Genomic DNA, 27,954 nt, shown 5'->3' on the forward strand with positions numbered 1-27,954 from the left:
CAGTGCTGAGAGCTGGGGGAGACAGAAAGGAAGGAGAGTGAAGCCGGAGTAGAGACACCAGCAGGTGCTGAGGGTAGAAAAAAATACAGCAGAATTGAATTAAGGTAGCAATCAAAGCTAGGTAATCAGGGAAAAGTGTGTTAAAGGATACAATTAAAGAACAGAAAATAGTCAGACAGAAAATATATTACAATCTTAGTTTTTCCTAAGCTGGAGCACACTTATTTTCTGTCTCAGCCACCCTCACTGAGCTCTTCACCCTCCTTTTCTCCTACGGATTCTCCTTCCTCGGATCATCCCCTCCTCCTCCTCTTCGTCCTTTCCTCCTCTTTGACAGACAGAGCCACAATGGAAACTGGGAGCCCCAGGAAGATACAGTTCACCGTTCCCCTACTGGACACCCACCTGGACCCAGAGGCAGCTGAACAGGTGAGGAGGAGGAAGAGAAGAACTGAGGCAAACGGGGGAGGAAGAGGAGGTGGATTGGGTGATTCGAGACTTTCAGGCTTTTAAGGGTTTATTTATGCATCAGTGACATGGCTGGACTTTTAGCAACATCACTGTGGAAAAGATTTAAGAGGAAATCATAGTTTTTGCTCACTCTGTCACTTTGCAAAAATTGGAACAAGAAACTAAGAAACATTTATTCCAGTCATGAAAACAAGCAGGTGCAGACAGAGTGGAGCAAGCGGAATAAAAAGCGCAGTGTACTGTGTCCAACATGCTGGAGTACAGTCTGACGACAAATTGCTACTTTAAAGAAACCACCTTTTCAGTTTTATATTACTCTCTTGCACCTAATTAACGAGCGCTGTCTTTTCAATTCAGCGTTTAAGTGATCATGATGAATTTAAGATTGATTTTTCCACCTCCACTCACAGGATAGCGGGATAGAGACAGTGTTATCTGTATCTCAGCATTGTTAGGGTTGCAGTGGATGGATGTGTCTCTAGGGGGTTTGGTGTTGTGGTGACAGTGTAGCAGCACGCACTGTTCAGCAGTGAGATACTGACAAAAGTTACCTGTATCCCAAGATAAACTCACAAATCAAACTGCTTTCATTTGCAGTCTCAGATAAACAGTAACATTAAATTGTAACAGCATGACGTGCAGCATGAAGTGCACGTGCACAATTTAAAGTAAATGATCACAAGAGGAAGTTTGAAAAGATGCAAGAAGTCTTTTAATCCCTTATTTTAGATGTCATAAACTTGGACATCACACAAGACACAAGAGCAAAGAGCTCTTATTAGTGACTGAAAAAAACACAGTGGGTGCAATCCACGTGTCTTTAGATAATATAGTGAAAAGATGTGTCCCATTTTCTCGTTTTTATAAATATAACATGAACAGGACAGGTCGTTCATAATGAATGAGCCTTGAGTAAAACAGGCAAAGATTTATGAGTCTGACTACACGGAGACTCTCTCTCTCTGTCTCCCTTCCTTTTTCTGCTGTTCACTCTTTTCCCCACTGTGATGGTAAGACTCAAGATGTTATATAGATGGAGCATTGTGACTGTGCATTTAGGTGAGTTTGCCCCCTTTTTTTTGTATCCGATTGTTTTGTGGATATAGTAGGGTCAGGGTAAAGTTCAGGTAAAGTTAGAGCGAGTATTAAAACTTGTAAGGCTCAGATGAGAGGAACTGAATGTGAATCATCTGCATTGTGTGTGTGTGTGTGTTAGTGTATGCGTGTGTGTGTGTGTGTGTGTGTGTGTGTGTGTGTGTGTGTGTGTGTGTGTGAACACCAGTGATATATAGCAAATAAAACAGATGACAAAGCCTGCAGACTTTTTATGTCCAGATTGCACTGTAACCATAATACTCCATGAGTGAAATAACTTTCATCCTCATAGAAAGGAGAACAGCTTTAATGCAATTTTACATTCTTTGTCATGGTCTGTAATCTTAAGAGACCACTTGCTGTAAATGATAGTTTTTCTTGCTGATACGTCTTAATTTTTCCCAGTAGCCGAATAACCTAGCCCATAAAGTCAGTCTTTAACATTGCTGCCTGAAGCAGTTTCAGGTAGCCTGCCAGATGTTTCTTGCAAAAATCTATTAAAAATGAATATAAATCACTGTTTATGCAGCTTTTATGAGGTAAAAATTTGACACTGCGCAGGAATCAATTAAGGGAACTTGCACTCCTTATACAATTTTGAATCTAATCAATACAAAGATGTTTGCTTTTGGCCTGTGATGCACCATTAGGTTTCAGTTTCCACCCTCCAAGAGAAAAAGTTCGGCCTTGGTCTAATAACTCTTAATATATTATCACGGTCCACACTGCAGTGTCTACTGTATAAAACATTACACCTATTTTTAATGTTTTATGGTTTAACAGGACTGAAATAGCATTCAATGTGACTAAATTAAGTGATCTAAGTTAATAACAAATACAGGACCTGTTTGCTGAAGTATTCATCCCATTTAATAAGACGAACCTAAGTCGTGCAGCCAATAGGCCTTTTCACTGGAGACATTTTGATTTGTCTTATAGCAGAAAAAACACATAGGTGAAACACATTTATTTAAGGCTGGCTCAGTTCCATCAAGTTCCCCAGTCAGCCAATATTCAGCATGCACAATACAGAGGACAGACACACCTGTTAGGTGCATTTTTGATAAAGTAGCTGCTCAAAGACTCTTTGCTACCCCCAGAATGCTGCTACCTGTAGTATCAAATCACTCTTACTGTTACTATAGTAACCACAGGTGTCGTCAAATCAACTGAAGGATTATAACTTTAATGAAACTGCCAGCAGATGGGCATAAAGGCTGGATGGCATGATTATCCAGGCCTGAAACATATTAGTTTGTGCTACTGTGGAGCTCATTATGTTGCTGTTTGAACTAAGAATCATTATTATGTGTGTAATTGGCCAAGTGATATTAGAAACATTGTGTCTGTAAATTGGCACCTGTGGTAAATTTGTGAAAATGAATGTAGTGTGTGTTTGTTTAATTGTGTGAGTGTGTATCTGTCCATGTATCCTTAGAGGGGATTTGTCTCTCTTGCTTGTTCTTCTTCTCTGTACATCTGAAAGATCAAAATTTAATTAAAGTTGCTCAGGTCTCCCTGTCTGTTTTGTTTGTGCCTGGGTGTCAGAGAGTTGGTTCCCACTGTCTGTGTTTATTTAGTTACACGTCTGATCCCAGGCTGCTGCCAGTTATTACAGAATCTTAAACACCTCCAGCCTAGTGTTTACCTACTTTTCTTCACCAGCCGTCAGACCCCCTCTTAGCTGTATACAAGTAAAATTCAGTTTACATCTTCTGCAAAGACTCAAGAGAGTTCTTGGCTCTCAGTCTCAATGGCCAAGCTTGGCTGATTGCCACTGAGACTTTACCCTTTTAGGCTGCATTTTCAATTTATTCTAAGACCACTATGAGTGGCCACTGAGCCTGCATGGCCTGCTGGGCACTAAGTATGTGGTTTTATGTGTGTGTGGGAGACGGACAGATGACTGAGACAGACAGCCCAACAGCGAAACAGCCGGATATAAAAAAAACAAAACTAACAAATCTCTACATGTATAAAACAACAAAAAGGAAATGTGTGTATGTGCTTGTCTCTGTGTGTTTGCAAGCACACTTATGAATGTCACGCCAGGGGGCTTCACCCATGGTTCAGTAATCTCTGAAACCTGACACCTCCCAGCATGGTGAATCAGCCTCTGTGGAGACCTGCACGTCAGTCAGAACAACCTCCCTGAGGTCGGACCCTCACAACAACAGCACACACTCATCCTCTTATCCACACACAGATACAGTGTGTGCCCTCTTATCATAACCTTACATTAAAGCTCACTGTGTACTTATGAGCACAAACTGTGCCGGATAGAGGCCAAGATCTGATGGTGTCAGTGGATGACATAAAAGATAGCAGAGATATTCTTCTGACTATTAAAAGATAGGTATTGCTAGTTTCTAAAGTTTCTATGTTAAATATGAATGTGGAGACAGGGATTAGCTTAGCTTAGTTTAGCTTAGCGTAGCATAAAGACTGGAAACAGGGAAACAGTTACCCTGGCTTTGTCCCAAGGTAAAGAAAATATCAGCTGGAAACTTCACAAAGACAACAAGACTCCAGGAAGTCACTGCCCCTGCCCAAGATATAGTTTGGAATAAAGAAATGAGATATAATGTGTTAATGAGTGAGCTTTAGAGGTGCTATCAGGCAGTTGTTACCTTTAGACAGAGCCAGGTTAGCTGTTCCCCCCTGCTCCCAGTCTTTATGCTAAGCTAACTACCGCTATCTAGCCTACAATGACTAAGCTCCTGGTTGTAGCTTTATTAAGAGACAGACATGAAAGGGGTATCGATCTTCTCAACGGACTCACAGTAAGAAAGCGTGTCCCTTCAAATGTCAAATTGCTTTAACAATACGCAATAGAGGCCAATAAAGGCCGGAAAAAGCTCAATGGACGTAATAGAGAGATCCGTTAAACAGAGAACTCCTGCTGAATAGAGGTTTGAGTGGTCCAGTCCTATTAAGTATTCTCCCTTTTTCAGTTTTTGTGCCAAGCTAAGCTAACTGGCTGCTAGCAGTAGCCTTAAATTAAACAGGTATGAGAGTGATGTTGACCTTGTAGTTTAACCCTCCACAACAAAGTGAATATGCATACTTCCCAAAATGATGACCTACTGCTTTATGCCTGCATGTGTCTACACAACAACGTACACACATTAATACTTATTACCAGAATCAGACAATAGTCTGATTAGGGAAGGGATCATGTTAACACCAGCTTGTTTGCTCACATTAAGGTTGTTAATGGAGTATGTATAATATGATTAACACAGCTGTGCACCTCTGAATTAAACTCAAATTTCTATTTGCTTGTTTACAGCTTTAAATGACAATGTTGTTCAAAGAAATAAAAATCAAATCTGCTCCCACACCAACAGACAGTTGATACTGAACTCATTCATTACCTCTATCATTTAGATGAGGGGCATTTGCTGTAGAAAATTGCATTCATAGATGAAGGCAATATTCTCCTTGTTGAGATGATTAATTGTGACATTTTGAGGTGATGTTCTTTTATTACAAACGTTTCAGGGCCGACAGTGTCCTCCCTAATATTCCCTACGCTGACGTGTCAGACCATTTTTGTCCTTCACTGAGAACATAACAATTACTCTGTATTGCCTCAGAGGGGCCATTTTCCAAGAAGAACTTTTGAGTGCAGTAGATTATATTTATTATCAGATCATGCATATCTCTTGAACATTGAGGCAATCAAGACCCATTAAACTGAAATATGTAGTTTTAAGAGACATAGATGATATATATATATATATATATATATATATATATAATTATTACTGATTTGTACAGTTAGAAACTATTTTTATATGTAACTTTTACTGCTTTTTGGCCATTTGCTAAACCCCTCCCCAGTGGCCATATCTCATAGCATATCGGCCATGAGACCCAAGTAGTTATTGAATAAAATTCAGCTACCCGCTGAATTGACAACATGCTGATGTCAGACGCACAATTGTCCACAAACCAATCAATTGCAAGTTTAGCGTGTAAGCTAAGCAGCCAGGCAGGGTTATGTAAGAACAAAATAACTAATCATTCTTAATATGAGGACAGCCTGGGACATTCAAAAATGATTCGACATTGGTAATGAAAATTCAACTGGAAAATCTCCATTACTATTATAAGCTGCATGTTTACCATGCAAGAATAAGGGGAGTCAGGGCTTAGCAAACAGTCAATTTCCAGTTTCTTACACATTTGGTCCTGGCTTTTAAGGCGTTCAAGCTGCATTCATTGAAAACATAATGTTTTGCCATCATTGCTCCTAAGTTGTATTTTATGATAAACTTGCTACTATTTAGCCTACCTTTGTGATCCTCAGCAGAAATGAAAATGTTCTTGCATCCATTATAGTGATTAAATTACAGCTTGTGTACTGGATCTAACCTCTGCTCCCCCAGTGGTTCAATGATATTTAGAGAGAGAGAGAAGACGATAAGGACAACTGTTACAGGAAGGCAGACAAAGGATTGATAGAAAGTGGGAGGGAGGCAGAGGACTGAACAAGCTGAGATAAAAGAAAGAAGAAGTCGATAATCTGAGTTTTCAATGTGAATACAGTCATTCCCTCTATTTTTAAAGCCAAATGAGACCACAGTTGGAGAGAGCCTGTGAAGATTTATAATGGCTGAGCACTGATTTTAGATACCAAGATCATATTTCAAACGACAGGATGAAGGATGAGGAATCACATGAATCCTTGTCTTTGCATTGTACCGAATATCTGATAACTCAGCACTGCCTCAGCCCACCCGATTACAAGGTGGGAAAGTTTTCTTTAACCTTTATTTTTGCAGCAATTTACTGGGTGTAAATGCCCTTTTTGTGATTCAGGGCGCTGAGCGGTGCAAACACATTGTCCTTGTTACAGGTCACACGGGTAACTCTTTCAAAACTATCACTGATTTTTTAAAATGCAAAACGGGGATAGGAGGTAAAGTGTTTAAATCTCCGGATTTCCCTAAAGTAGATTTTGAACTATACATCTTTTTTTTCTTCCTCTGTCACTCTCAGTTGAATTATTCCATGATAAGATAAATAGTTCCCAAGGTCAAATCTGTTTCAAGCACTTAAACATGAACAATGGAGGATTAGCTCCTCCAACTCTCTTACTTTACCTCTGCTGAAATGTAAATGTGTTTAGGTGAGTAGGCATACAATACATGCACAAAAATACCCCTGAAAATTACCACAGAAGGGTAACCACTTCAGTGCTTTTCTACAGAAGAAAATAATTGGTTGATTTTTGAATTATTGTTCCTCTTTTTGCACATATGGCACTGCGGCCTAAAGCTAATGTCAACAAAACATGAAAGACTTTGACTCTGCTGTCTCTTGGCCTGACCTGTATTTTCCAACCAAGGGTATTTCGTCCACTGCCCCCCCCCACAGACAGTAAGAATATCAGGCATGCACGGCCTTTCCTGCCCACCCATCACTTTCGAAGGCTGTTTTTGTTCATTGTTGTGAGGAGTGACAGAACTGCATTTTAAATGGACTGTGGGTTGAAAGGCAGGCATGTTGGTTTGAGGGGTGAGCCTGTCCAGTAAGCGGTGGTATTTGTGTGAGCGAAGGATCGGGGACTTTGCTATGCTGCCGGCTGAGGAGAATAACAATGACTCTGGGCATAATCAGTTCTACACAGCCATGGCTTGTTGTGCTTTAATGTGGGCTGGAGGTTGGATTTTCTGAAATGGCAACAAAACACAGACACACAAGGCCAAAAGATTTATAATATACACAAGAGTATGAATACAACTTATTACCATTCATTTGGAGTTTTCAAACTCTGAGCCTCAAAGTGCTTTGGAGAAAAACACAGAACAAATCAAATAAAGATACCATAAAAACAGTACCTATAACAAAATGTCTTAGATACAAACAAACAAATAAACATGACTTACAGTTTGATGTGATTTAAAACTTTCCACAGACATCGCTGTTCATCACGATCATCTGTAGTCTCAGGCTTTCATTGTGATACAGTTAGGAGACTATGCACAGGGGACCAGCAGTGTAACAGATTTATGGATTATGAATTGACTTGCCTTGTTTTTCACCAGGGCATCACTGTATTTTCTTAAATTTCAGATCCCTGGAAACCTGGTGTGGCTGCTCAGCTTCTGAAGTTTGATGTTAATGACACAGATTTCAGATAATTGAAGATAGTTTTGAATCAATTATTATCAGTGCAACAGAAACTTTTTTTGCATGGTTCAAATTAGTATGCTGCATTCCTTACTGAGTTTGCATTAGTTGGAGGCAATTCACACCTGGCATCACAATGTAACTCAAAGTCAACTATTACTTGATTACTAACTTAAAGTTTCCCCTGAAAGATCTTCATTTATCTGTGGAAGAAGTGATTTGCAGACAGAGAAGAGGACAGTGGCGGCTGTTAGGACCTCATCCTGTTTTAGGTACTTGGCAAAAAGGCAAATCAACTGTATTTGGAGCAATTGTTGTTTTTTTTTAATTTCTTTTAATTTTTTTTTTTTTTTGCCCAGTTGCCACCAATGTGATGGAGATGCATTTGCATGTACACAGCACCACATACTGTACTGGATATGGGCACATGGAGGTGCAAATGTAGCTTGAGCAATTGTATCTCAGTGTATCCTCAATCTGTTTTGAGCAATTGGATCACTATCTTTAAACACTGCAGCTTGGTCACACATGGATTGTGTTAATCCATAAATAGATTGATATCCAAGTAAACAAGACAACAGTTTAATTAATTTTTTTGGCAGCAAAAAACAAAAACAAAACAGCTCAAGCTTAAAGAGAAGGTAGCAGCGAGGTAAGACTGAAAATGCTTCTCAGGATTTGAGGTCAGCAATTTTCTTGGAAAAGTGTAAAAAGCAGTAAAACATTTCTGCCTGCTGGGTAAAAAAAAGAAAAGTCACTCAGTGCCTCTTCTTATTCACACTGCCTTCCTGTACTCCATGGCTGTGGGTTGAAAGGTAACAAAGATGAGCCTCCTCAAATCTGAATACCCAATTAGACTGTGATACTGTGACACTACTGTCTGCTCATCTCTCATCACTGCACATTATTTCTGCACTTACATCTCTATTTCATGTCATTATGTCAATGTAAGGCTAATCAATTTAGGTCTAACTTCATGCAGAGCTCCAACTGTAAATGTACCAGTTTGTGTGTGTGTGTGTGTGTGTGTGTGTGTGTGTGTGTGTGTGTGTCTGTGTGTGTTCAGGGAGATATTGTGGTCAGGTTTCCTGAATAGAGCATAAAGATGAACAGAGTCTAAAGTGATGTTTTGTGCTTCTAACGTTTTGTGTTATTTAATAAATTCCTCACTTCCTCATTTTGTTCAGCACAGCAAAGCCTCAAAGCCAAACCTGCACCGTGCAATTGGAATCCAAGGACAGCGATTCAGTTCCTCACTTTCCTCAAATGTAACTTTGAATGCGCCTGCAATAAAAATGTGCTCAGCCTTTTTGGTTTCCATTGTAGACCCGCAGTGCAGCTCAAAACCTTATGGCTCCATTTTTGCTCGAACTTTGGTTTCACATCTCAATAGAAAATAGCTCAGCTACTAGCTGATCTAAAATGTCTCATAGAATATCACATGATGCTCCGCTGTGTAGGCTGAGGTTTAGCTACGTATATGGCTGACTGGAGTTGACTCCACAGCTTTGTAAGTGCACAAGCAGCATGTAGAAAAGATGCTTGGAGGACTTGATCTCAAATGCCTTTCAGCGTTAGTCAGCAACTCTGTCAGCTATGTGTAAGGAGTGCATTTGTGTATGTGTATGTGTGTGTGTTCATCTGTGTGTGTGTGTGTGTGTGTGTGTGTGTGTGTGTGTGTGTGTGTGTGTGTGTGTGTGTGTGTGTTGTGTGTGTGTGTGTGTGTGTGTGTGTGTGTGTGTGTGTGTGTGTGTGTGAATAATTGATTGTCTATTTAAATTCCTTTATTACAGCCTTTTAGGTTTGTGGGGCAGTAAAATGGAAAAGTAATGACCTGATTCTGGAGGCGACTAAAAAGTAATTGCTGTGCTTTCTCCAAAAATCTCTGGTCGCAGAGTTAGAGATATAATGCAGTAGGCTATAGATTTCATTTGATATTTGCATGATCATGCAGTATATATTTTTCCCTAAAAGTGCAAACGATATATAGTAGATCTTGGGTGCGTGGACTAGACTGCAGTCTAGCAAGGTAACAAGTGAAAAATGGGTCTGTTGTTAATTGGTCATCAAAGGAAACAACCATGTGTTTCCCATATTAGTAAAAATATGGGTATGTTTAAGGGCTGGACTGAAAAATTCTGGTGTGGAGTTGAACCTTAAGGACAGATGCATAATTTTACTGCATATTGCACTTTTGTGGAAAATGTATATTAATGGATGTCAAACTCATGCTAATAATGCTTATGAGGCAATGTGGCAAGGCATGATGACATTCAGTACGGCGCTGCCTGGGTGTTTTGTGATCCTGAATTATTCTTCAGCTGCATATGTACGAAAAGAATATTAATTTACTGCTGTTGCTCACAGTTAAAAGGGTTGCCATTTATTTCCTTTATAGTTTCACCTTCCTTCTCCCTGTTTCCATTAGAGGTTGGCAGTCAAATGAACAAGTTTCTAGTACTTACTTCTTTCCAGTTTCAGCATGAATTAGGCAATATTGGCCACCTATTCCTGATCAGCTTTCATGATTAAAACTTGAGGGAAAGCCAAAAACCTGATGGAAACAGGTTTTTGGATCCAACATATTTTTAGCAGTTTTGTGGTAATGGACTTTCACCCCGTTAGAAGTTAAAAATAACAAAAGTTATGCGTTGTAACTCTAGTTTTTTATCTATAACCAGAGAGTTCTAACAGCTATATGTTCGGACTCAGTGAAATGTGTATATTCTTTCAAGTATTATCCCAGAATGCTCCATAGCTGCCACACACCACTAGTCATGAGCCAAGAAGCAAGTAGGTGGTGGCAGGCTGCCCGGCTGATCTCACTGCACAGAGCAATGTGAGATCCAGCATCGCTCTCACTCAGCTCAGGCATCTTCAAAGTATTCCACAACCAAACCCAAAATATGCATCACCCAGGCTGTGTTATGTGCTGCCAGCACCATGAGAGAAAGTGGATGCTGAGTTGGTCATAAGATCGGTACTGAGGGAGAAGAGCTAGACTCTCCCTGATTGGCTGAGTATGTAAATATGCAAATTTCAGTGCACCGCTTAGCATTTTAATTGGTTGAGCCAAAATAACTGTTAGAGGTCAGTGATTACAGCCTGGAAGTGCTTGAGATTTATCAGTCAGTATTTTAATATTTCTACTTCAAGATCTTCGAGGCTGTTTAAGTCAAGGTTATCAAATGATTTTTAGCTTCAAAAAGCTTCATAATGTGTTTTACTATCATACCAGCAAATATCTGAAATGGAATATGTTTTGTTTTCTCACTTTTGAATTTAAATTGTTCTACTTTTCAGATCAGAAGACGTAGACCAACACCTGCCACTTTAGTGGCATCCAGTGATCAATCATCACCTGGTAAGGCACTTAAGTGCATGCACACACACACACACACACACACACACACACACACATACACACACACACACGCAGACACATATCCAGCACACACACACACACACACACACACACACACACACATCCAGACACACACACACACACACACACACACACACACACACACACACACACACACACACACACACACACACACACACATATCCAGACACACACACACACACAGTCACAGTCATAATTTCAAGATTCACTTCGTAGATCATTTTGTTCTATAAAAGCTTTGGTCTAAAATTGATAGTTCAGTTGATAGAAAAATGGCGAGATGATCACAGAGATTTGAAATAAACCTCCAGGTTAGTGTACATTCAGACAGAAAACAGCCCTGTGTTAAAACAACATAAGGGGCTCTGCTGGTGGCAGCGTGTGGCTTTAGGTAAAGATGAGACATAAAATTAGATGCAGGAAGTTCAGCAACAGATAGTTGAGCAGTAACACTATGGACAGGATTTTACACCTCTAGAAAGTTATCACATTGGCAACTACTTCATCATGTATCATGATGATTGACAGGTAAACAGTAGAAATGTAGCTTTTGTATTACAAAAAGTAAACTGTGAGGAATGTGTGCTGGCATTTATTTGACTTGTCAACACTGTGTCTTGCTGGATGATGTTGTGTTACCAGGTTAAACGTTTTAGTTGGAGGCCTCTGCATCCGTGCATCCATGTTGCTTTGACGCTTAATTAAAATGAGCTTCATGCTCCATGCAGTCAGTGTGTAAAGTCAGTCTCAACACTGCCCTAGGCAAAACATATTTGAAAAAGAAAGAAATGATTCCCAAGTCAGTTGTAGACAGAATTAATTCCTGGTTCATCTGTAACCGACTGTGCATGTAGTGAAAGATAATTACCAACATTTCAGGTCCATTTTCGGTTGTACCGATAAAGTGGTTTATCTGCATGAACTGCTAGTGTTACAACCTGTTTGCTCATCCGACTGCTCGTCTTTCCTGCCCGGTCTGAACCAGTCTGGCGCGCAGCCCAACCAAATGAAGGAAAAACCAAGTCTTAAAACTTAAATAAATATCTAACCTTGTGGGGAAAATTGTTTTCTCCTCAAATGGGATATTAGTCCCCACAGTGTAATTAGTACAGGTATGTAGGCCCACACACTAACAAGTTACCATATTCACATAATATGTTTCATAATAACCCAGACATTCGGGCACCTGAATAGCTCACCTGGTAGAGCTGACACCCTATGTACAAAAGTCTGAGTCCTTGCTGCAGCTACCATTGGTTCAAATCTGACCTGTGGCCCTTTGCTGTGTGTCATCCCCTGTTCCCTGTCTTCCCTGTAAAAAGCCCCCCAAAAAAAAAAACAGTAGCCCAGACATTTATATTTCTTATTTTGATCGCTGTGATCCAGCCTCTCAACTCTATTATGCACCAAATAAATCTCTGCTGCAGTAGAGCAACAAAAACAGTGTGTGTGTCCTCTCATGAGATCTTAATGATCAAACACAACAGTGCACCTCCAGAGAGTTATATTGTTCGATGAGTCATCCATTTGCTCCCTGCCTATGCTGTGCTTTGGTGTGTATGTGTGCAATGTGACCCAGTACAGAATTAAAAGATGATCAGCTGGGAATATGGGGCAGCAAAAGTAATTTCCTCCAGGTGAGAAAACAGAGGGTGGTGTTCTCTGTTTTTTACAAACAGATTGGAGTTGATGCATCATTGAGGATACCAGCAGAGTCTGCCTTCGTTATATTGTTTAACTCACACCATTTTATCACTGAGAGTTGACATTATTAGTGTTTTTATCTTGAAAACAACTGTCTTTCTAATTGGGTCTGATTAAAATCAGTGTCTTTGCCTGTGATGTGTTTGCTTAATGTGTGCCTCAGTTTGGCTGTGTGTATGCAAGATTTCATGTGCATGTTTCTGTGTTTGATTCAGTAATTGGATGCCGAGCATGTGTGTCTCGGAGTCAGCCTTGATCTCTGAATGAAAGTTCAGCGAGAACCCTCAACAATCCTCCTGCTTAGTAGATCAGAGACAAGAAGGGAGAAAAAAGAAAGTTAAGAGGCCATCAAAATCAACTTTTTTAGTGTTCTTCCTCCATAAATGAAAAATATTTAACTGACTTCAGATTGGAGAGATTTGATTTTCCATCAACAGTTAATGGTCCATAGAAGAACTAAGAGAAAGAGGTTGAAGATGCTTCTGGATAAAAGCGGTGCCAGCTATATTTTTGGGAAAATGTCATGAGAGAGTCCTTAAATTAGTTCCAGAATTGTCCTCTCAGTTTAATTTCAGATGTATAGCCTATTGTATTGCTCTTATTTAAGATGCATCAATTAGACTCTGCTTTTTATTACTCGGTCAATGGTTGTTTTTTTTAGGGATTTCAACCCTGAAATTCTGTTTGTATAATGCTATTTTTTTTCCCCAGTTACATTGTAATGGGAAATTGGCAGGATTATGTTCACAGACAGCTTTATGGATCCCTTTATCAAGCAGTTCGTCAAATGGTCCACCGCACTGACATTTCTCAACAACTAGTGGATGAATTGCCATAAAATATGGTTCAGACATTTATGGTTGTCAGACGATAAATCTTGGTGACTTTGGCCATCCTCTGACTTTTCTTATAGCGACACCAGCAGGTCAAAGTTTTCACTTATCAAGTAAAATAAACATCTCCTGGATGGATTGGCCCAGATTTTGGTGCAGACATTCATGGTCACTTTGGCCATCCAACTTTTCCTTAAGCACCAACATGAGGTTGGCTTTTGTGGTTTTGAGTGTGATGTCTCAACTATTGGATGAATTGCCATGAAATTTTGTTCAGTCATTCGTGTTCCTCTCAAAATGAACTGTAATAACTTTTGTCATCTCCCGACTTTTTCCCAAAAAGTTTAGTTTGTCCAAAAGTTTGGTTCTTGAAAAGTTAATGTAATTTCCATCAGCCTCAGCTGTACTTTCAGTTTAGTGCAAATGTCAGCATGCTAACATGCTAACTTTAGATGGTGAACCTGGTATAATATCTGCATCAGCATGTTATCTCACCTTCATCAGGGTGGTGACAATGTTTGGGGAATAAAGCATCTGGAAGAGAGAAGACCTGTCCGACTTGTAGTTTTGATGGACTAGAAAATTAGAAATCATGAGAAACACAGCCATGCCATGGAAAGACTCAAGACAGGAATGAAAAAAAGACAGAAGTTTGACAGCGTAGGGAAAGTCATCAAATCAGTAATAATCAGAGGCCGAGACAGTTACAGTTTCTGTGTGTGTATGTGGTGTGTGTGTGTGTGTGTGTGTGTGTCTGTGTGTGTGTGTGTGTGTGTGTGGACACGGATGTGCCAGAGAGGAGGAGGGGGATGGGGAGGAATAGATATGATGATGAGAGAGAGAAGCTGTACTGGTGCATTAATGGTGTGCCCCACATCAGACAGAGCCCTGCATTATTTAATGCTCTGCAGATTGCTCTGCCCTGTGCACTGTGAACCCCAAAAGCACATCAGAGGAACAGCCACAGATGTACAGACGACTGAGATACAGGCTGTGGGCAAAATAATGAGGAAGCAGAAATTGTAAAAAAGAGTGTGTGCCTGATTTGAATCTTCCCTGACGAGAAGGCTGGCTCTTTGGGAGGATTTATGTATTTAGTGATTCCTGAAGAGAGACAAAGAGACAACTTAAAACTAATATTGAATATCTGAACAAATTTTAGTAGGTGTGGAATGAAAGAATGGGAAGAATTTATTCTATTTTAGTATTTTGTGTTTCCTGATGAGCTGCAAGCATTTAGCTGCTGGTATGAAAATTTCAACAGCAGTGCACCACTATATGTCCATGAGGGGGAGGAAATAACTCCATGCCCACATAAATGATCACGTTATGTAGTGGTGTTTAAGTGAGACTCTTCATCTGTTAAAGCAGCAGGTCTGTGGGTCTGTGGTGGAGTGTGTGGCGAGCGTGCCCACTTGGAACACTTTGGCAAATTCATGTATCCTCATTTTCTTTGTATTCTCTTTGATTCCGGTCTTTATGTTAAGCTAAGAAAGTGACAATGTCAAACTACAATGAAGAACCACGTACTTCGTAACACTGTGTAAACAAAAAATAAATCGGCATGCTTAGCTAGTCCTGCTGCCATCAATACTGTACAAATCTTAGTGCTATAAGCTTTAGTTTTTTGTAATTATCCTTTATCCATTATCCTCAAGACAATGTGACCTTGTGCTGTGTCTTTCTGGGAGACCTGTTGTCTCAGTGGTTCACAATATTTTTGTAATCATGGTTTTGTGTCGGGCCACAAGGTACCGAGTTTGATCACTGTGAATCGGAGTACTTCTGGCAGCACTGCTCTGATAATTGAAGTTGGTTGATTGGACAGCATTCCCACATGAGATCTAAACCTTAATTAACAGGTAGAGCACTGTCAAGCATTCATTCACTTCCGTATAAGCTCCAGGCAGACTCCATCTTCATCTTCCCCTTTCTTAAACTGACAGATTCTACATTCATTTAAACACTGTAAATTTAAAGATTTCTTTTACAGTGTATAATCTTAATCTGTGAGCAACCATACCGGCTTTTTTCTCCAGTAAACAGCCAACTCTCACATGACTTTTCTTCAGGAAATACATTTTCTACTTAGGTTTTTAATAATTAATAAGCATTTGTTTAAACTCAAATACTGTAAGTGGGAGGTGACGAGCAAGAACAATGTTTTCTTAGAAATTAAATAAATAAAAGAGCCACATGTTATTATTTGTGCAAAATGGGAGACAGACAGACATCTCTATTTCTCCCCCACTTTCTTTGCCCTTTGTCTAGCTGCAGTAAACAATTGCAAAAGAACAAAGCTAAAAGCAACCCTTTTAAATGCATGACGTACTGTGTACTTCAGTTTATTCTTTGTTCAAGTGTGCAAGAGTTTTCTTGATTTGCTCATTTTTCTTCATCAAATGCAGTACAGAAACTATAAATCGACACAAGTTACTGTGGCAGCTAAATAAGGCTGAATAAAGTGGAGTCAGAAGACTTGGCTCTGTTCTTGTCTGGCTTTGTGTCAGACAGCCAGTCAGCAGGGACTTACAGTGATAGACTCATCACTGCTGGAAGGTTTTTTATTGGCCTTTTTTCTTATTCTGCGGCACAGATGGGCTCGATACACAAATAAAACAATCTGAATATCAGCTGTGTGAAAGCCATATTTTATGTTTCTTGACCCGAATGATATTTCAACCATGGCTGCTACTACTGATACTATTACTGTCAACAATAATAACAGTGGGGTTTTTATAAATACAGCTGCTCACTGTTGTAACACATCAAGTCTTCAGCCAAATACATTGATCATATGCAGCAATTTTAAACATAAAATGAAAACCTGAGTAGACACCTTCAACATTTATAAGATAAGCCCATTTTTTCCAGGTCAAAACACCTTAATCTTCTTTAATTACAGCGTCTTTCTGAGATCACTGCAGGTGTTAAATAGTTAGAGCTACTTAAGATGCAGTTAAAACTATCAGTTTTTGTCATTTATATCTAAAATGATTCTTTATCTTTATTTTTGTCTTTAAAGGTCCAGTGTGTGACATTGAATATAAAATATGTTTTCACTTGAAAATAAGAATTGTTGTGTGACCTTAGAGTAAGGCAGCCTCCATAAAAGAGGATGTCTCATTCTAAGGTAACAAAAACACAATGATTCTTATTTTCAAGTAATCATACACTAATGAACACATACCTATGAATATGTTATATTCCATTTCTGTCAATAGATGCTCATAAATGATACACGCTTGACCTTTAAGCCTTAACCTTTAACTTCAGGACAGTCCAAGATTAACCCATTTCCTGGGATTGATTTGAAACAAAATCCATAATGGTCGTATGAACCTTCTCAAACTCCTGGGAGATGCTAAAAATAAGATTCAGTTCCAAGCATCACTTTAAACACACACAGCGTAAAGATGAAAATCCTTCTTGAAATTAAGTTGAATGTTTTTTTGTGTTTTATACAACCTTGAGTTTGTGTTTGTTGCAGAGAGAAAGAGAGAGGGGAAACTGAAGAAACAAGCACATCACTAGCATTTTGAACAGCCTAGTGTATACTTTTAAGAAGGAATAACATATGCACATGCTCACTGGCGCACACACACACACACACACACACACACACACACAATCACACGAACACACACTGCATTCCTGATGCCTAGGGATGCATAGGTTGCCAGGCAACAAGGTGGTGTCCTAGAAAAAAGTTCCAAGGCTGGAAACAGAGTTGGATGCGGGTTCAACACCCTCACTATTGATCACAGTTAATGGTTTCACTGTACTCCAATGAACAGATTTTTTTTTTTTCTATTTCAGTCCTTTTATATAGTGACCACAGTGTCGTATTTCACATATTGACAACAGATGATAAAGCTTTTCTTTATCCAGTGGGAGTCACATAAGCTTCCCATGAGTGTAGTATCATGTTGGAGTTTCCTTGTTCTGCTAAGCAATATAATCTCAACAGCTATGAGCACACATTGATGCTATGTTTATTGTAGTAATATACACTACCAGTTTATTAGGTACACTTACGTAGCTAAAACTAATGCAGTGCAATACAACAGTCCAGCATTAAATCCTACCTTACAGTTAAATCAACACTTTTTTGAAACAGCTTCAACAAAAACAGAAGATAATAGGTTCATTAGACTGTATTAGCTATAGCTTGGTGTACCTTTTAAACTGGCAGCTGGATGTAAATGAACTCAGCGCCAGAGTGCACTTCAGTATGCTACACACTTACTTCCCTTAAGGGGTTTTGGATAAACAGTGTTTTACTGCGTTATCTATCATCAGCAGTTGGCTGTATGTGGGTGTCTATTAGGAAGATGATGAGAGTGGATTAGCATTCCCCTTTGTTAGCAGAAAATCATTCAGAGAGTCTGTTTTTAGAGTGGATAAATAAAATTATTCTTCCCATCATTCTTGATAAAAATTGAGCAAACACTAACTGTATTGGGCTGTAGTGAGTCAGATAGCCATCTGGCTGGAGGTCACTTTATATCCACTCTGCTCTGCACTGTGGAGACACTGCAGCACTCCAGCTACGGTACACTGACATACTGAATAGATCAACTGTGCTACTGTGACTACACAGTATGTTGACACCAATTAATTTGGTGTTTCTTATGTTTGCCTGTAGCTTTAAATCCCTTAATTTCACTGTTTTTTTGTGTACAGTACTTACACTATTATTTGCTCTCTCACAGAAATAGATGAAGATCGCCTCCCAAACCAGTTGTACAAGGTAATGTAATTCATGCTCTATTAAAGTCAATTTTATTAAAATAAGATTACAGAAATTGAATTATGTGAATTCTGTTTTTCTCTTTTAACATAACTCCATCTCTTCTCATAAAACAATCTCTTCCATCTTTGTGCTCTCTGCCCAGTTGATATGTGATGTTTATGTGTTACAGGCAGCCTTGTTGAATTCCCCTCGACAACGACGAAAAGGGCAAAAGGGAACACCTACAATGAAAGGTAGCGCCAGTTATCTGTCTTATACATCAACCTGCGTGTGATGTTGACATTATATTTGTTAGAACAGTGATTCACAACCTGTGGGTCGTGGCACCCACTAGGGGTCGCCAAAGCTTCACAGGGGTCGTGAGGCCTTCTTAATTTTAAGGGGTGTAAGAAAGCTTTAAAAATAGGTAGGCCTATATCTTATAATTTCCTTAATTTCTGTGACAAAAAACTAGATGAAATAGTTCTTTGAAAGTTTATATTATTATGTAGAATATAAACTTTGAGGACCTGAACAGAAGCTATATTCACAGAGACTCTACTTAATGCTCAATAACCTCGTCTTGCATTAGAACAATGGATAAATCTAAAAACAAATGCTCAAAAGTCATTTAATTGCTCATCCACAAACGTCCTGCAGTTATTGTGTTCACTATTTGGGTTTATTGTACAGTTGAGTATAATATGAAATATCCATAAAATATGTCACTTAGTCAGGGGTCTCAAGGTTACTCAATGATAGAAAAGAGACCCCTTTTCTATCATTGAGTAACCTTAAGGAAAAAGGTTGGGAAAAGGGTTGGGAAAAAGGTCGGGAACTCCAATTAGAAGCCACAAAGTGTCTTTCTGCATATGATTGTATAAAAGCTACACTCTTTTGTAATTTGTACCATCTCGTGCAAGATTCCTCTTACAAACACGCATTTACTTACAAGCTCACATGTCTGGAGAGGACAAAATACAGCAGTTAGTCAGAAAAATGATGATATGATGTTTTACACAGTTGTCATGATTTAGATCCACCTGGCTGGCAGTGTGTGCAATAAGTGGATTGGAAAAAGAATCCCAAATCCCATTGTTCCATCCACTACTGTTATGCGATTAATAGAGTTGGAAAAAAAACCTTACGTTATAAAAATATGTTTATTTCATGTATTAATGAGGAAGGTTATACTCTCCCCATCTCTCCACACAAATCTGATGTCCCATGGAGCAGATTTACCTTGCACTTTGTTACATTTTTTTATACACCAACTTTACCACCTCCCTTAAGTGTGAAACTTTTTTTGTGATATTTTGAGTTTGAAAAAAAAAATTCAACTCAGGTTTTTTTCATGAGCTAATTGGAAATGCCAGACAACTGGATGGAAACACACTCTCAGACTGCTGAAGCCTCAAATTAACTTCAGCTGAACTTGAATGCTGAATGCATTTTTGCTCAAAAATGAGAAATGTGAAGTTTGTACCTTCTCTTGTTTCTCTACCGATGTACACATGGGCATGTCAGTATTGTTTTAAGACAAACTTTCAAAAATGTCAACCTGTCGTTTAATGGGACAAACCTAGTAGTATGTCCAATAGAGTCCAGGATGTTAGGTAACTTGAATTTACTTGGTGAAGTAGCTACGCTAACGATGGAAGTTTGCTCTATCTTGAGTGTCCCATTTCAACTTCGGAGCCAATCAGTGCTGCACTTGCCTCAGCGAGGACTCATTATCCAAAGTTTTCTGACCAGAACTTCTCCCACTTTCCATTTTTTGAGCTAAAAAAGTATGTCAGTGTGATATTAGGGCACTTGGGATCCTTCTCCACTTAAAGAGAGCCAGAAGTACGAACATTAAAACTGAACACACAGACCCTGAGAAGTATTCCAGCAAATATTTCTGCAGGCTGTTTTTTATCTCTGCAATGCAGTACAAATCTTATTTTAAGTGTCAATTTTCAATTAAATATGAACACAGCCTGCAAATGGTTTTATGCCGAGAAAGCAGAGAATACGTTCCAATAAAGAAATGGAAACAAGGGGACAATAATGAGGAGATAAGTGAAACTCGTTGCTCTAGGATGTTTATTTTTCAGTTACTTTCATAGCTAAACTGCTCTGAGTGTGATGAGTCACTTCTTAGAGAAAACCCAGGTGATTATCAGTGTGCTTTAGTTTCCCACTAGGAGATTAAGAGTAATAAAACCATGGATGAAGGAGGTTGAAGGAGGCGATTAAACTAATCATCTCCCAACTCTGATGTATCTTCACATGCACCCTTACTCCAAACACTGCTGAGTGTTAATTAAACCTTGTCTAGTTTATCAGAAATGTTTAACCTACAATATTCTTTTGAAGTGCTGCATTTCATGTTGGATCTCCACCTTCACTGACTCTCCCTCCTTCCATCTCACTTTCCTGTGTACTTTTCTCCCATTGGTTCCCTTCATCTCACCCCACTTTTCTTCTCTTGCTTGTCCTCCTTCTCCCTATATTTCCCCAATGATTTACTGCCTTTTACTTTCCACTGTTTCTTCCATCCACTCCTTTCCCCTCTCCTTACCCCTGTTAACTCTTTTATCTAACCCTTCCTTTTCATCTTCTCTTTCCTGCATCTCTTTCACCTCCCCTCTTCTCAGAGCTGCAGTTCCTGGTAGAGCACCACCTGTACAGACAGCAGCAGGGAGCTGGGGACGAGTGCTCCTCAGAGAGTTGCCTGTCGGACCGCCCCAGCCCTGATTCTGTTCCCACCGGGGAGGAGCTCCCACACGACGATGAGGCCACTGCAGAGGCCTTTGAGAAACTGCGCTGCCAAATGGAGGGTATGTCGGGGGACTGTTACAAGAACAGATTTTATTTGCATGCTTGTAGTATTGCTGCTGCTTATTCAGCATCATAAACCTCTTTGAAAACCTGAAACAGGAAACAGGAGTACTTCAACACTCGGAACACTTTGTAAAATGAGACCTGTACAGAGTTTCCATAATTATGTTTATGTGTTTTCCTCTAGACAATCTAAACTGATCATAGATATGAGGTAGAGTGAGTATTTGACTATCTGGACTGGCAACTTGTCAAATGACATTTTCGCAAGTGTGAAAGAAGTACTCAGTACTAATACAACAGTGTGAAAATACTCCATTGAAAGTAAAATAAGTCCTGTGGTCAAAATCCTACTTATATAAGGTATAGAAGTATTAAATGTACATAAAGCACTCATAAGGTGGAGCTAGTTGTGATTACTTCATATGTAGTTAGATTGTTAAGTCCAGTGGTTCTCAACATAGTCACAAGATGAAGAGTCTGAGTGGTGGTAAAATTATTAATCTGGAAGGAAAAAAAAAAAGCTTTGCTACATTCCTTTTTTGTAAGAGGTCAGAAGGACCCACTGATTTAATCTTTAAAGATGCATTTTATTTTATAAGATTAGCAAATGCTTTTTTAACTTTAGCTGTAAAATATATAAAGTGAAAGTAAAAAGTACAAAATGTCCCTCTGAAACATGGAGTACAAGTAAGTAAAACATAGAAATACTCAAAACTAAAGTACAAGTACCTCAAAACTGTACTTACTAAATTCATGTTACTTTCCATTTCTGGACTTCAGTCACTGTAAGCTATAATAGGAATAAAGATCCTGGAAGGAATCCGCCAAAACATGTCTAGAGCAAGAGAAGGTGTCGAAAAAGAATGAGAGGATGGATACAAGTGGGTATGAGGATGCTAGAATGAAAGAAGGACGTGACAGATAAGGAAGTCACTGCAGGGAACACTGGTGTGCTACCATGAGAAGATGCTGAGGAATAATATTAAGGGAGGGATGAAGCAAAACACAGCTTATTAACATAAGGGAGGGTGTAGAATTGGGAAAAGAGGAGATAAAAGTAAAGCTGAGAATGAGGTAGGAGGCATGAAAATGGCTGGAAGGAATATATGTAAATGATGATATGGTTATGAAGAAAGAGGAGAATTACAAGAACTGAAACAAAGACACTGGGGAAAAGGAGGAAATGGAAAGGAATACTTAAAGGAAAAGTTTCACATGTATTTATGCTAAATAAGCAACCAATTAGCTTAGCATAAGACTGGAAACAGGGGGAAACAACTAGCCTGGTTCTGGCAAAAGGTAATAAAATCCACCTACCGGCGCATAAGAAAAGCTCACAATTTAACACGATTTCTCGTTTGCTTAATCCGTACAAAAACCTAAATGGAAAAATGACTCCACTGTTACAGGGGGGTCTCAGCTAGCTCACTGCAGGCTGTAGCTTCACAGGCATTAGACTAGTGTCAACCTTGTCATCTAACTGCAAGAAAGTGAATACTAAGTGAAACTACTCCTTTAATGAACACACATGGACCAAAGCGCCACCTTGGCAGATTCTGTCTCCAACCTGTGCCAAATACTTCAGATCCGATGACAAAAAAAAACAGAGGTCAGCTTTTCAGCTCAGGCCAGATAATTCACTTTAATGGCAGGTGAGTAGATGGTCACATAGTACAGCACACAACGTACACACATTCAGTGATTGTAAAGCACTAATGCATCACAAGAGCTGTGCCAAAATTGTATTTTGTTAATGCTATTTTCATTTTAATTAACGGGGGGACATATTTTTTAGGGTAAAAGCTTGAGCAAAATGTACTCCAATGTAAAAGGATGGTTTTTCAATGGATTTTTCACATATTATGGAGGAGCTGCAAATTAAGTTCTTAGTCCAGATGAAAAGGAGCAAAGAGGAAGCTTGGGAAACAAAATCAATAACCATTAACACCAGTCCTGCTGAGGGACTTAAACATCAGCCTGTTAAATTCACTCACGATTAAATAACATGGAACAGTTAATGTCAGGTGGCGCTGATTGATGAGACGAGTTGGTCAAGTTCTATACTCATAATTTAACAGAAACTACAGGAGCAGAGCATTTTATCCACACTGTGGTATGATTACAAATTTGAGGCATTTATACACTCTTTATACTTTTCCACTACGATTCAGAGGGAAATATTTAACTCTTTACTCCAATACAATTATTTGACAGCTTTAGTTACTTTATAAATTAATTTCTCTGCACACAAAACATTAAGTTGATTTATTGATGGACAGGAAATTAATTGCCAGCTATTTTCACTATTGTTGTCAAAACAATACATTTTATAGTTCCAGCTTCTCAAATAATTTTTCAGTATTTCAGTATTTTTATTTACTGTTAATTTAACTGCATTTCCCACTGTTTTCAGATTTTTTACAAAGCATTGATCAATTAATGGATATAGTCAGCAGATTAATCCATAATGAAAATAATTATTAGTTATACAAAATAGTTAGAAATTAGCTCTAACACACACAGGGGACTTTTAATACATTAAATACATTTTCCTGATTATACTTACCAGTACATACTTTTGCTTAAACCCACTACAAGGAGTTTTTCACAGGTCATAAAATTCAGGTCAAAACAATTTCATACTGACTCCTCTATATAACCTACATAAACAAACAAGACTATCAGCAAGAAGATTGGCTTTTTCTATATAGTAATTCTTATTGCCTGCCACCAGGTCTGATTTGGTTAGACTCCCCTTGAAACGAAGCGGTGGAAACACTACCACTTTTGTCCACGGCGGCCGTCACAATCAACACAAAATGAAAGTTCTACTTCCTCTATTTGTCTCTCTGCCCCCTGCAGAGTTCTCAAGGGAGAGTCTATTAGAAGCTGCAGGTGGACTCGAGTGCGCCCCCTCCAAGGAGAAAGAGGACTGTTCCAGCGTTGCCAATGTAGCAGATCCCTCATCGCAACAAAACAACGCACAAGCAGGTACACAAGAGTCAAAAAAGCCTAACTGACACAGGAATCCATTCCCCTCAGGGACTCTTCATTATCCGTTCACTTGGCAGGGTTTATTTAGATATGTTAAACAGTTCAACAGGCTTGGCTTGGTGTCATGTAATCATGGCTTGTCAACAAACATCTGTGAAGTGGCTTTGATCCACACTTCACAGAGCTGAAATACCCCGGAAGGCAGCTAAACACGAGAGTGGAAAAAAGTATTTAGGGTTGGTTTGAGCTGATACTGTGGGTGTTCTATCATTATTGTAGATTTTGTTTGTTTGTTTCATTCTATGTTTCTTTATTTCTCTCTATCACTGATCTTTACGGATCTACTAATTGAGAAAATTGTGTTTGTTGCAACAATTTACTGGTCAGCACTGTGTAAAGCCAGTGAAAGTACAGTTTATGTATGTATAAAACATAACGTATCCTAAGATTTACTATAAACCATCATGATTTATGATGTCTTAATGTGTATTCAGACACAACACAAAAACAAGACTGCGCACAAATGCATTTGTGAAGATTAATAAAAAGTGTTACCCATATTTATTTATTGTTTAGCTGCCAAAGTCCATTAAAAATCCCCCAGAGTCAGCCACTTCTCTCTCTCTCTCTCTCATGGTTGTTTATGTCTCTGTCTATATTTTGCAGACACAAAAGCAGCAGCATCCAGTGCGATTCAGCCTGGAGAGGAGAAGACAAAGAAATGCAGCCTGGAGAAAGAGAAGTAGAGAGCTCTTTTCTGCACAACACAATGCTGCTCAGTCTGCTCAGCCAGCCCAACACAATGACAGAGGATTGTGTCTGCAGATCCAGTTTTTAGATACATCAGGGCATCTATGTTCCTCTACAGTCAGGCCTTAGTTACCAACCAGAGAACAAGAACAAAGGTTTCTACACTTATTTTGTGTCAAAATCCTGTGTAAAGGGACAATTATTTAAATATATTTGTTTTCTATGGCTTCCCCTGCACTAAAATAAAAATAGCTTACTGTATGTATGAACCAGAATGGAAAGAAAAGAGAGTATTTTCCTGTCTCAGTCACACAATCATTATCATAAACTACCACAACTCACAGGCATGTCAAAGGCAACAAATATTATATTTCCAATCCTTTTAGACAGTTTCTGTAATTAAATATGTGCCATGACTTCTGCAATTATTGTTCCAAAAGCAATAAAAAATTATTTGTACCTCATAACTGGGACCGAGACCATCACTTTTAAATTCAAATGTCATCATTTAGTCCCAGTGAGATAGAAACTGAAGCTACTTAAATTAATGGACTGCACATCTGGGATGAAAATATTTACATATGTTTACAGTACTGGATCTGACATATACTGTACGTTCAGTAAGTCCAACTGAAATTCAATTGCATATTATTTTTCTGCAACAAAATATAGGGCTGCAACAATTAGTCAATTAATCGATTAATAAATCCCATTATTCTCTGGTTCCGCAGCCCAAGTGCGAGGATTTGATGGTTTCTAGTCTATTGTTGGGTTTTGGACTGTTGGCTTCATCTTGTAACTGTGAGGGACATTTTTCACTATTTTCAGACATTTTACAGACTGAGCTATTTTCTCGATTAAGTAATGAAAATAAACGTTAGTTGCAGCCCTAACTGCATTTATATCTGCACTGAAAATCACTTGTCCTGAAACCAAAAGAGAGAAATTTTTGGTTTCATGATGGCGCCCCCTAGTTTTGCATTCCTTTGTCAGAATATCGTAATGTTACTGTCTACACAACCAATCAAATCGCTTTATTTTAAACAATATTTGCATGAACAGCGTTCAATGGTAAAACTTGTGCAAGACACCGTGGTGCTGGCCTCTGCAGATACAATACTACAAGCGTGCGCAGTGGCATTTATCCTCAACCTGTTGTTCATTGCAGTATTCTCCAAAACCCAAACAAAATCTTCAGTGGATAAGCAAGAAGTCAATGAGTGTTAATGGAAGCCAACATGGCTACACACGCTGCTCAGGAGTTTGTCAATGCAGAGTAAGAATTGATCTGCTTATAGCAAAATAAAACGTCTGCATGTTCTCTCAAGGAAGGGTCGAAGAGGGGTCTGTAGAGTCCAACCTCATCGCCCAGTCCACCTTCAAACTTTCAGGAGTGCACGACCAAGTGCTGCAACAACTTGCGGAGCCTTCGCACTCCATCTTCTGACGATCGTACCCTAACACCAGGGACAATGTGTCAAGCATAAGCAGGCTTTAGACTAACAGTCAGACATCTACAACACAACATAAGAGACACAGAAGGATGAGCAATGAAAGCCACATTAGCTTTCCTGCTAAAGTCTTCCTCTTATCTAACTAACAAACATGAACACGTCTTTCCTGCACCTTAGCTTGTTGAACGATTCACCGGGGAAAAGTGCACTGCTGACTCAGTTTGAAGGCTAACAAGCCAATTAGCCACTCAGATGCAGCACATTAAACAGCATGTAAACATACCTGAGATGCTGGTGACATGTCATCTAGGCTACAGTTCAAGTTTGTTTACTTTGTCTGTCTTGCCAGCTGCTGTCAACCAATCACAGACATGCACCCAGCTGCTGAGAGGAATAGGAGCATTTCTAAAATTTTCCAAAATACTTTCCCCCCTTATTTTTAAAAATGAAAAACTTTTAATGATACATTTTTAAAACCATCTCCAGATTAGAAAAAGGAATAACTAAATTGGATGTCAGTTGGACAATTGGAGGAAGTAACTACTGGTAAAGTTAACAACAATGATATCATGTATTTTTACGGAAATGGACTGATAACAAGGCTTTTACTGGCCTAACTGCGTGGTTGTAAATCTGTAGACGCAGTGTTCATGTCTGTAGATGCATTTGCATATTTTAATTTAACAAGAAAAATCCATCTCCAATGAGCATAACTGCACCCTCATATTTGACACTTGAATGCTTTCTGGGAATCTAAATCCTGGTCCTAAAACACCTTCCTGCATGGCACTGAATGTACAGTGACTTATTTTCTAAGCCCAAGGTCTTTACTGTGCTTCATTTTGTACGGGAACTAATTTAAACAGCCAATTAAGCATCTTAAATACCTGACACAAATTGTGATTACTGGCATTCCCTTTTAATTCTAGTTTTGTACGAAACAAGGACATTATAAAGTCATCACCACACTCTTAAATGTTTGTCATTTCATCTGTTATTTGTATCACTGAAGTGGCATTATTATGTAGATTATGTGACAATCCTTCCATAACCTTAACATTATACTTGACGTGTGAAAGAAATAAAACAAACTGTAACAGAAAACTAAAGCTACCCTAGTATTGATGTCACTTTAGCAGATTATTCAGCCACAGTATGAGCAGTTTATTTCCCAGCTGCCAACCAAGACCACTATGTCCACAATGAACAAGATAGACAATAAAACATTCCTGTGCAAGCATTTGTTTTTTCTTCTGCGGTGTATTTATGGACCATGTAATGTTTGTTCTGTTTTTGAATGGTAATAGTGTACTTTACATGAATTAAATCCGCAGAGTTTTGTTCCAATTTTACTTGAATTGATTGATGATTACGTCTGTAATCTAAATTTGTTTGATACAATAAAATGTTTAAATTGGTGATTGGCTGTTTTTCTTTCACACTTATGCAGGCACAGTCTATGAATTTTGCACCTAGTCAAGTTAAAAGCATGTTTGACAATCAGAGTCAGCATCGATGTCCGCTCTCAGCTATTTTTAGAAG

At 38.9% G+C, this 27,954-nt stretch overlaps 1 protein-coding gene across 1 annotated transcript; it reads left to right on the top strand.

Moving 5' to 3' along the window:
* On the top strand, positions 1-27,831 carry LOC127372149 (protein phosphatase 1 regulatory subunit 1A-like). Its single transcript, XM_051415589.1, has 7 exons — positions 1-429; positions 11,011-11,071; positions 18,366-18,403; positions 18,576-18,639; positions 21,028-21,210; positions 24,077-24,205; positions 24,875-27,831. The coding sequence occupies exons 1-7, from the start codon at positions 349-351 to the stop codon at positions 24,952-24,954; spliced, it is 636 nt and encodes a 211-aa protein (XP_051271549.1). The 5' UTR covers positions 1-348; the 3' UTR covers positions 24,955-27,831.
* The last annotated feature ends 123 nt before the right edge of the window (positions 27,832-27,954 follow it).

Source organism: Dicentrarchus labrax, unplaced genomic scaffold (assembly GCF_905237075.1).
Source record: "Dicentrarchus labrax unplaced genomic scaffold, dlabrax2021, whole genome shotgun sequence".
In the NCBI taxonomy this organism is placed as follows: Eukaryota; Metazoa; Chordata; class Actinopteri; family Moronidae; genus Dicentrarchus; species Dicentrarchus labrax.